At 34.4% G+C, this 11,434-nt stretch overlaps 1 protein-coding gene across 1 annotated transcript; it reads right to left on the reverse strand.

The window, feature by feature from the left end:
- Positions 1-9,659: 9,659 nt before the first annotated feature.
- LOC133329800 (protein yellow-like) lies at positions 9,660-11,049 on the reverse strand (the record flags this gene model as incomplete). The annotated part of the gene is made up of 1 exon (XM_061538263.1): positions 9,660-11,049. A coding segment is annotated over one exon (1,381 nt), but the record flags the coding sequence as incomplete, so codon positions are not given.
- Between the last annotated feature and the right edge of the window lie 385 nt (positions 11,050-11,434).

Below are 11,434 nucleotides of genomic sequence, written 5' to 3' on the forward strand. Positions count from 1 at the left end.
TGGCTTTTTTAAAAATATTTTTAGAGGGTCTCTACACAGGATGTATATTCAGGCGTGGCTTTATTTAAATTATTTTTTCCTGACATATATTCCGGCGTGGCTTTTTTTAAAATTATTTATTCAGGATGTATATTCAGGCATGGGTGTTGTAATAATATTTTAAAGGGTATCCATACAAACAACTTAGTTCGAAGCCTAGCTCAACCGACCCTCGTTACAAATTGTAAAACAAATTGGCGCTTGCACAAAAGTAAATACTTCACATAATTTTTGTTGAAGAAGAATTGTTTTTTTCGTTTTGTGTTTTGTGTACCGCCCGTCCTTAAGTACGAACGTACGAAGAAAAATAATAAAGGATGGTTAAAACAAATACTTTAAACAAGGTAATATTGAATTCCCAGTGCTACCATAACAAGGTAGTCGTAGTAACAATTTGCCATTTGCGGCTGGGTGACTACAAGTCTCATTCAGGCCCTTTTGTGGTGGTGTGATGGTGGCTCTTGCCATGGCCGGTGGGGCTAAGAGCTGTTATTTGTTTTGTGTTTTTTTCTTGTTTATTCTTTTGTTGTTGTCGTTTGGTTGGTGAGCTTGAAGAGCACCTTGTTATAGTGTTAATAGTAGCAAGTGTTGTTTTAGCCACTTGTGGCGTCAAGTTTTGCATCTCGTTGCTGTTACTTGATTATATACTTTAATATGCATGCGAACGGCCCCATAAGCCGCTTAGCCCTTCGTCTCACTTCCTTGGTCAAGCTACTCTACTCTGGGTTCCAAAACTACTAAGGAAGCTGACCAAAATGAGGAAAAAACAGCCCTTTTAAGTGGGTTGTTACTACCATTTGCAATTTTCTTGGTCGAAAACTAGCAACGCCGCTACCGCTGATATTGATGATGATGGCCTTAGCAAGGCTTCGGCAGGACCGATGGATGGCTGCATTTAACAGTTCATTAAAATCATCATGTGTGAGTAGCATTGCTGCTGCATTGTTTTTGTTGGTGGATCTTTTGGCTGGTGTTCGGCGATGGTGTTACTGGTCATCGTGTTAAAACAAACACGTTGTGTATTAACTTTCGCCCTTGCTTCATTGTTTGTTTGTTTGTTTAACGCGAAAGTTTCCAACAAACGGCCCCGCCCACATGCAGAGGCCGCCAAAAATGTTATTACCGATATAAATCACATTCATTCCGCAACCAGATTCGACCATATTCTGGCTTCTGGTAGTAGTTCATCATCGGCCACAGTACCACTACCAGCCCCAGCCATGATCATCAAATCTGTAAATCATACCCTGACTGACCATTGTTAAAACGGAGCATTTTGGTAGCAAAATTTTGCTTTATCTCAACTTGATAAATTCCAAAATTTACAACACCCATACATGCAAACACGTGAATACATACCTACACACGCTGATATGTATGCATATTCGTGTAATGGCCCCTTTGGCATAACAAGATATGCCAGATTCTTTGAATTTGTTAAGATTGCATTATGATATGTTGAATTTATTTAGCGTTAATATTAACAACGGAATATTCGCAAGTCTGTCCAAGCGTCGAACCTGACGCCCAACCTTATCGCCAACAAACAGTAGTTGTTAAATGATAAATTTTGTTTTGTTCATTCACAAGTTTTTTGCTTTATCGTGTGTGTGTGTTTCTGTGGTTATCTTGTTAAAAGTTTTCGTTCAATTTACATTGATCGAAGTTTCGATTGTTGCAGTAATTATCTGTAATGGAGGACAAACAAGCTCAAGTAGGCTGGTATAAGTGGGTTGACACATTACACTCGAAATAAGTGTGAAATACTCGTATCAGTTGGAATGCGATTTGGATAAGGCATTCTTGTAAAGAATATTTTCCAATGGAATATGCCTAACACCTCTTAGAGGCCAGGATTAAGAGTTAATGTTCCCAATTCAAATAAAATTTCTTATATCTTCTATAGGAAATTCTGATGAAACTCTTTTAGTAAATTAAATTTTCGCGGTTGTAAAGTGTTGCATACCTTTAGGAGCCAAATTTAAAGATTCCAATTGGAAAAGTAATGCCAAAATGAAACACAATTGGAATTTGTTGGGTGGAATGAAAACTAGTGGAAATTATCATTTATCCGATTCGACAGAACATTCTTGCCTTTCGCCAACAGAAAAGCTTTATATAAAGGATAATTTTTTAAAAACAATAGGAAAAAATAAACATACAATTCAGAAAAGGTATGAAATCTAGTTTGAATAGGTATTACGGCCCATATAATTTAATGTTTGAAAGTTATTTCATACCTAGATTATTTCATATTGACCGGGACTGCGCCTCAAGTGGTCCACCCGGTTAGTATAATTTTTGGCATACTATTTCCAACATTTCAGAAGTTATATCACAAATAAAATCTTTAATATAGTCTCCCAATGTGTCAATTGAAGCGGGCTTGTCTATATATACCAGTGTTGCCGTTTTGACATTTCTAACAAAATTCTGTCCGAATAGCAAATATATTAGGTTGGGGAAAAATAAATTCATTATTTTTATATGAACTACAGGACTGCTTCGGAATGTCCAATTTGGGCCAAATATGCATCGTTTTGTTGTATGATTTGTTGCCTTTTTAAAGGTAACTTAATAATGCCTCTCTCATTAAAGTCCTGCTCTCTATTTGCAAAAAACTCTAGTAGTCGATTTTCACAATTCTCTATAGAAACTTTTTATCATTAAAGACATTTTGCAATGTAAGGAAGGATGTATGGCGGATGCATTAAAACTTTCCAACCAAGCTCCCAAAGTTTCTGGCATCTGTGACCTAGCGTTGTCCTGGTGGAACACGACTCTCTCCTGTTGGCCAATTCTGGCCGATTCTGGTCAATTGTAAATGGTTTAAAACAATTTTATTGTCGATTTTTAGCTCCTGGGCGATGTCTCCATTCCTCATTTCTGCGATGCGAGGTGCATCTTTAACATCAAAAATTCCTGAACGAAATCTACGAAACCAAAATTGCAAGTAGTTGGCTGTTACAGTATCGGAACCATAAACACCATTCACAATTTTAGCCGCTTGACTTGCATTTTCGCCTTTGCCAAAGAAAAACTGTACCGAATTTCCTCTTTGTTCACTTTCATTTTTAACACCCTGTAAGTCACAACTGAATGCAAAAAACAAAAAAATAGCAAAATATTTTTTTACTGCGAAATGTCACCCTCCCAACGAGCATAAATCTGAAATTGTTTAATTGATACTTTGCGGGAAATCTATCAGCTATCTGCCGAAAAAATAATGTATCCCTTTTTCTCCAAACTAATATCTTCAATTTGGTCCGATGGTTAGCCATTCAGTCCATTTTCGTGCTAATAATTTTGGAGAATTCCATTTAAATTTTCAATGTTGGTTCGAAAAAAAATTTCGAACGTCAACACTGATACAAAATATAATATAAAGGCTTCAATGCAGCATCTACAAAAAATTATCAAAATTGCAGCATATACAAGATATTATTTGATAGTCCTATAGACAAGTAATCATATTTAAACATTACAAAGTGGATGTAATTTGTCTTCCGGGATCACTGTTCTTACATTGTTAGTTTCCACACAAAAGCCATGCGCCATTCTCAGTATGTTCAAGGTCTTAGCCCAGTTTGTCAAATTGAGTGACTACAGTTTGGTATATTCCGATTATAGGGATTTTGAATGTCCATTTGGCATATGCCTTTTTTGCATCCTCGAATCTCTACATCATAATTTTTTACCAAAAATTATATAGAATTATAAGGTCATTCGATAAAAAATCCCACGCTCATCGTTTGTAAATTTATTTTTATCTCTGATGAAATTGAATCCAATTTTTAAACGTATCAATTTTGTCATTCCGTGTGTAAATAATCGAAATATCGATTTCCTGTCCTATAAAGCCATATTCGCCAAAAAACGTAACCCTAAAATTTGAAAATTTACAGTAGAAGTTTTCTTTTAATAAATTCAGATTTATTAAAGGCTATTATTTTGAAATTTAGAACTATAGTTTAAAACAAAACTAGTTTATAACAAAGCTATAGTTCTAAACTTCAAAATAATAGCTTTATTAAATCCGAATTTATTAAAAGAAACCTTCTACTGCAAAATTTCAAATTTGAGGGTTACGCTTTTTTGGCGAATAACACATCCAAAACGATTCGCAAAAAATATACCATGGAAGCAATTGTTGGTGTGTGGATTAATTATATTCTTGATCAGAGTAAAATTCTAAGGCGAACAACCCATGTCCGACCGTCTGCAAGCAGGTCAAGTTCGAAGATGGCCGTATGCTGGAATTATTTTTTGGTCTCTTCCGTTTAAAAATTATAAGTATTGATGTACTTTTTCGGGTAGCCCCCATATGTCGGTACCCCAAAAATGTCGGTTGTCCTAATATTTGGGGTAGTCCCCATAGTGATCTTGAAATATTTTGACAAGTTTTCCGATCGGATTGCTTGTAATATGATACGTTGGATTCTAATTGTGTTCAAATCCTCCCACCAAAAATTATCAACATTGGATACATTTTTGGGGCGAGGTTATTAACCAAATTCGATGTAATTTGGCACTTTAAATTCCTATTACGTAACAAATCCCCCTGTCAAAAATTATTAATATTCGTCCCTTTATTGGTATAGTCCCGTATAACCTTTTTTTATTAATAGTTAACTGGTTAGTTGTCCCTATATGATCGTATTATACCATATTATGGGGGATATTCTGAACTTAAAATTGTTAGTTTATACCCTATAAAGAATGGAATTCTATGACGATTTAGGTATTTCCTTCCGTCTGTAAATTTATAGTTACCGTACTACCTTCGGAGGGTATAAAGGATGTCAGTTTCCTACCAGAGGTAAGTAATATTGCGTGTGCATTGTGGTTTGGAAAAGTCGCTGTGTAGGTCCACCTTTTAGTATATCCCTTAAATTATGATACTGCTTATTATTCATTACATCAGAACTCGCGACAGTATAATAAGTTCCTCGTGGTTTCCTATGTATAATTGGAAAACATTGTTTGAATATGTTCACATATTTGTAATATCTTCTATATAAAGGTGTGGTGGAGGGTATGAAAAGTTCGACCCGGCCAAAGTTAGCGAATTTTTTCACTTGTTAAATCTATTTGTAGGTCCCCACGTTTCTGATGCTATATTGTTTCAACTTTTTTTTTCAAAATTGAACACAAATTCTTAATAGGGTTAATAACTGGGATTTGATTTTGAACAGGGTGCGCAAAAAATCGCTCGCGAATGATACAAAATACATTCTTTTCGTCTTGTGCTCATTTTACGAATGAATTTATGGCGATAAATTCTTTACCAAACGACCATTCGCCAAGAATGTTCGCACACACATAACAAACGAGTGAGAGCATTTCGTTTGGTGGTTGCAATTCTTCCTGACATTCTCTCACGAATGAAAACAAACATCTCCGAATTCTCGCGAATGCTCAAAACACCAACAACAATAACAACAAACGTTCGTGAACTCAGTTGTTGTTGCACATGTGTTTTATTATTCCCCACACTTTCTGGTACTCACACATTAATTTGTTGTGTTTGTTTCCCTTTTTTTGATATTTTGTTTGTGGTTGTTTTTAACAGTGCTCGTAAGCATTCGCGAACATTTGTTTTTTGGGTTTTTTAAAAGAATGTTCAAAAAATGCTCGCGAACGAACGAATCGACAACCCTTGCAGCGAAATTTTATCGTTCGTGATTTTTTCGTACAATGCGAACATTCGCGAGAGATTGCAAATGCTTGTTCATTCACTGTAACATTTTCATTCGCGATAAATTGAAAATATTCGAATTTTCGCCCGTGAGCATTCGTGAGAAAATACGTATTTTAATCATTCTTCGCTCCCTGATTTTGAACACATTCGTATAAACAACTATTTTCCAGAAGTTATAGTCCCTAGTCTGGTACTTAAAAAAAGGTCGGTTTTGCTCATTAACGCCGCTAGAAAATGGTTTTCTGACATGATTCCGACTTTTAAATCCAAATTTCGGATGTAATTTCCAAAGTCAAACTTACAATCAGTTGCACGCCACTTACAGAAGGATCGTTGTGGATTTGTTGACGTAGGAAAAAACAGTACCTTCTTGATAACTTAGAATACTTTAAATTTCGTCTCGCTTTTTTAAATTTAAATTGTTTTTGTAACTGGATAAACAATATAAAATTTTTCGTCCTTCGTCTGAAATTTCACTTGCACAATGAAGTACTCGATGTTTAGCGATGATAGTCGACTCATGAAGCACATCATTCATGATGCCCGAAAATTATGAATTTAGGTGCGGGGTAACCTTTCTCTTTCGAACATTTGCTGCAGACGAATTATTTAATCGACAAAAATCATTACAATTGATCCACAGAGGTTAAACACAAAAAACACATTCTGGAGATCTTCTGAAAATGAAAAAAACTCGAAGGTTCCAACGATTTGTATCTGCAGAGGCATTTGACATTTGTTGAATGGCTGTACTAAGTAATTTTCAATACTTACATAGTACTTTTATGTACATGCATGTACCCATTCATGTTATGTTAATCTTTAGTTTGGACTAACATTTATATTTGAGTGTAAAAAAAGTTCGTAATACTTATTCATATTACATTTGCAATTGATTTTCCCTACGTCTACTTTTGATGAGTTTTGGTGTCGCTTATCCAGTTTACTTCCCTGAGACAATGTGTGACTTTTAACAGGCAACGTGTTACAATTATGTGATAAAACTTGTGCTCAGTTACGCTATCTCTACTCGTGGCATCTTAAAACTGAGAAGATGTGGTAGTAGCTGATGAAAAGACATCATTCATGGATGGTCGCAATCTCAATGACGATTAAATTTATCGTTCCTTCACCAAGTGTTCTTTTTCACTTTGTATCTGGATCTTCTGCTGTAAATATTTACAGACACCCATCAGTCAGTAAATAAATTCTGATTGAAAGATGTCTTCTTATTTTAAAAGTCAATAAACGTCGCGCATCCCTATATATTTTCAATCATTAAAATAAATGTTTATCGTTATTGGAGACAAAGCTGTTTGTCGTATATGACGAACCAAGAAAGAGATCATTATTTAGATTATCTTTCATCAATTTTGTAATTATTCAGAACATTAAAAACAATCAATTTGAAAATTCACTTCTCATAACTTCCGTGGACGGGTTTAAATGTAAAGTATTTAATTTTGTTGTTCGTTTGGGGTTATCTGAAATTGGAATTTTCAAAATTACATTTTAATTAAAGAAAATTGCCTTAAAATATGCTTTAATTTTTTATAATTTGTTTAGATAGCATCTACATTACGGTATTGCCAGATGTGTTTGTGAAGACTTTTAAAATCTGATTGGATTTTAATAGATGCCTGATTGGGAATGTAAAAATTCAAATTTCAAGAATAACAATTTGGAATATTTAGACAACAGGAATCTATCCGAAAGTGGACGAATATTGATAAATAGGGAGTTTTTCTACCCTAAGCGTGCCCAAATTATCAAATGGTAATTTCGGCTGGAACACGTGTTAAAAATCTTACAAATCCTTGAAAAAATAGTCTTTAAAAAATTCACGCTTATTGGTCTGATAGTCCTTGAAAAAAATATTCTTTAAAAAATCTATGCTTATTGGTCTGATAGGCCTTGAAAAAATATTCTTTAAAAAATCCACGCTTATTGTTCTGATATTCCTTGAAAAAATATTCTTTAAAAAATCCAAGCATATTGGTCTGATAGTCATTGAAAAAAATATTCTTTAAAAAATCCGCACTTACTGGCGTAGGAGTCCTTGAAAAAAATATTCTTTAAAAAATCCGCACTTACTGGCGTAGGAGTCCTTGAAAAAAATATTCTTTAAAAAATCCGCACTTACTGGCGTAAGAGTCTTTGAAAAAAATATTCTTTAAAAATAATATTCTTTATTCTTTTAAAAATATTCTTTAAAAAATCCACGCTTATTGGTCTGATAGTCCTTGAAAAAATATTCTTTAAAAAATCCACGCTTATTGGTCTGATAGTCCTTGAAAAAATATTCTTTAAAAAATCCACGCTTATTGGTCTGATAGTCCTTGAAAAAATATTCTTTAAAAAATCCACGCTTATTGGTCTGATAGTCCTTGAAAAAATATTCTTTAAAAAATCCACGCTTATTGGTCGGGAAGTCCATGACAAAATATTCTTTAAAAAATCCACTCTTATTGGTCTGATAGTCCTTGAAAAAATATTCTTTAAAAAATCCACGTTTATTGGTCGGGAAGTCCATGAAAAAAAAAATATTCTTTAAAAAATCCACGCTTATTGGTCGGGAAGTCCATGAAAAAATATTCTTTAAAAAATCCACTCTTATTGGTCTGACAGTCCTTGAAAAAATATTCTTTAAAAAATCCACGCTTATTGGTCGGGAAGTCCATGAAAAAATATTCTATAAAAAATCCACGCTTATTGGTCTGATAGTCCTTGAAAAAATATTATTTAAAAAATCCACGCTTATTGGTCTGATAGTCCTTGAAAAAATATTCTTTAAAAAATCCACGATTATTGGTCTGATGGTCCTTTTAAAAATATTCTTTAAAAAATCCACGATTATTGGTCTGATAGTCCTTGAAAAAATATTCTTTAAAAAATCCACGCTTATTGGTCGGATAGTAATTGAAAAAATATTCTTTAAAAAATTGGTCTGATAGTCCTTGAAAAAATATTTTTTAAAAATCCCAGCTTAAAGGTCTGTTTGGGCTTTTAAAAATATTCTTTAAAAAGTCCACGCTTATTGGTCTGATGGTTCCTACAAAAATTGTTCTTAAAGAATCCACGCCTATTGGTCTGATAGTCCTTGAAAAAATATTTTTTAAAAAATCCACGCTTATTGGTCTGATAGTACATGAAAAAATATTCTTTAAAAAATCCACGTTTATTGATCTGATGGTCCTTGAATAAAATATTCTTTAAAAAAATCCACGCTTATTGGTCTGAGAGTCCCTGAAAAAATATTCTTTAATAAATCTACGCCATTTGGTCTGATAGTCTTTGAAAAAATATTCTTTAAAAAATCCACGCTTATTGGTCTGATAGTCTTTGAAAAAAATATTATTTAAAAATCCACGCTTATTGGTCTGATAGTCTTTGAAAAAAATATTCTTTAAAAAATCCACCCTTTTTTCTGATAGTCCTTGAAAAAATATTCTTTGAAATAAAAAAACAAAACTGCATATATTTTATTTAAATTAACATAGAAAAAATATATATTTTTTATTTATAATTTTATTGTATTTATTTAACAGATACATAAGTATTTTTTTCTTTCAATATATAATATATATTATAAAAAATCAAATAATTAAAAAAAAAATACAAATATATATGCCAAATAATATAATGATGTTCAAATGGTAATAATAAAATAAATGATGTATACAAATAATAAATTCAGCACTAAACATTACATACATACAAAAATACATACATTTATAGAAAAAATAAAATAAAATAATAAATCATAATACACAAAAATTCAATACTTCTTCACAATATGAACAGAATGACAGAATTCTAGAATGGGGGGAAAAATATTTATATATAGAAACGAACACAGACACAAGACATTTAGACTAATGATTGTTTGAGTTGGAGTTGGCAGATGAATGGATCTGATGATGGTATTCTAATGGTGTCGTTGCCACCAGGGTGCGGCACGTGATGTGGCATAACTACCCAAACCTTCACGGGCTGGGGCTGGTGCGGGATGTTGTATCTGTTGGATTTGTGCTATCGCCGGAAATAGATGTGGACCATTGGCGGGCTCATAGGTAAGGGCATTGTGTTGTTGTTGGTTATACAAAAAGGCATTAGGAACATTCAGGCGCTGAGAGCCACTATAGGGTGGTAGGTAGGATGGGCGGACTGATGGAATTGAAACATAGGTTGGTTTGGGTGAGGGACTTAAGTATGTCTTGGGATATAGCGGTTGTTGTGGCTTAACGGCTGCCACCGAATTGTGGGGACCATATACATTGCTACGTTGATCGCAGACAGTACCTTCAATCAAGGTACTCAGAGGTGCAGTATATATACGGAAATTCACATCATTGTAATCCAATTCGGAGAGTAAAAACACCGGCATACGATCGGAGAGTACCCAAACATCTTTGTTTTCATCGATTTTAACATCGGCAGGGAAGACAAGTCCGACATCATCACGATCCACAATACCATGGAATTGAGGAGAGTATGGCATGGATGAATGCCAGCAGCCAACAGCATTTTGATCGATTAAATTGAACAACTCAACACCATCATCGCTCATAACACGGGCCGTTGTGTGGGAGTTGGGCCCACGTTCATCCAAAGCAATGAAATCATGATAACTGTCCTCAACGCGTGTCTCATCACGCAAGATGCGAGTGGACACAGCGAATTGTCGGTGACTGGCCAAGGGGCTGAAATACATTGTTCGGAAACCATCCGACCTAATGGGTGACAAAGCCATACCGAAAATACCCTCTTCACCCCATTGGAAATTGAGGCCAGCAATGTTATAATCACCTCTCAAGGGATCGGGGAAGAAGTACGAATGTCCCGAGAAACGCCATGATTTATTTTGTTCCCACGAATAGGCAATCAGGCCATAACCCAATTCATCCGAGAAATAGGCGAAGGCATCATCACAACTCTTGCCAATATCCACAGCAATGTTGGCGATGAAAGTATTGGCATTGGTATCCTCTGGTCTCAACTCGTAGCGGCGTATACGTGTGTGTGTTGCCAAATCGAAGACATTCACGGCATATGGGCAGGGGTTGGTGGTGGTGTTACCAATACCCAAGGTGCCAGTATCCAAAACCCACAAACGACCGCATTCATCAACCTTAATACGATAAGCTGTGGTTATGCTATTCGCACAATCACCAGCCGTATTCGAACGCCAATCGGGATAGGGTATCAATGCTGGAGAACCGGTAACACTATGATCCATATTGATATAAGTCAATGTGGCTGGTATACCTGGAAAGAAAATCGAAGAAAAATGTTTGTAAATTAATAGTCTTAAGACAAATTGTTGCAAAAATAAAATTCGCGTGCAAAACCTGCACATTGCAAAGACATAAATAAATACGCTTAAAAATTATTAAATGCATATAATTTAGTAGTAATTTTCGAAATACAATGTAGATATTTATTTGGCTTAGATTGTGAAAAACAGTCTATGAAAAATTGGCACCTAACAGTTTACAACATTTGTAATTTCTGTAATTCATTGTTTCTAATTACAATATTTATCACTTTAGGGGCTTAACGTTGCGTTAACTTTAAAAGTTAAATTGCTATAACTGTTATAACACTTATGTGTTATAAACGGAGGATAAACTATTACAGAACATAGGAATCAATGTTAACTTAGCATTCACTGTTATAAACGGTGACTTAAAT

This window comes from Musca vetustissima, unplaced genomic scaffold (assembly GCF_032173495.1).
Source record: "Musca vetustissima isolate MV318-11 ecotype Yass unplaced genomic scaffold, APGP_CSIRO_Mvet_v1 utg89158, whole genome shotgun sequence".
Lineage (NCBI taxonomy): Eukaryota > Metazoa > Arthropoda > Insecta > Diptera > Muscidae > Musca > Musca vetustissima.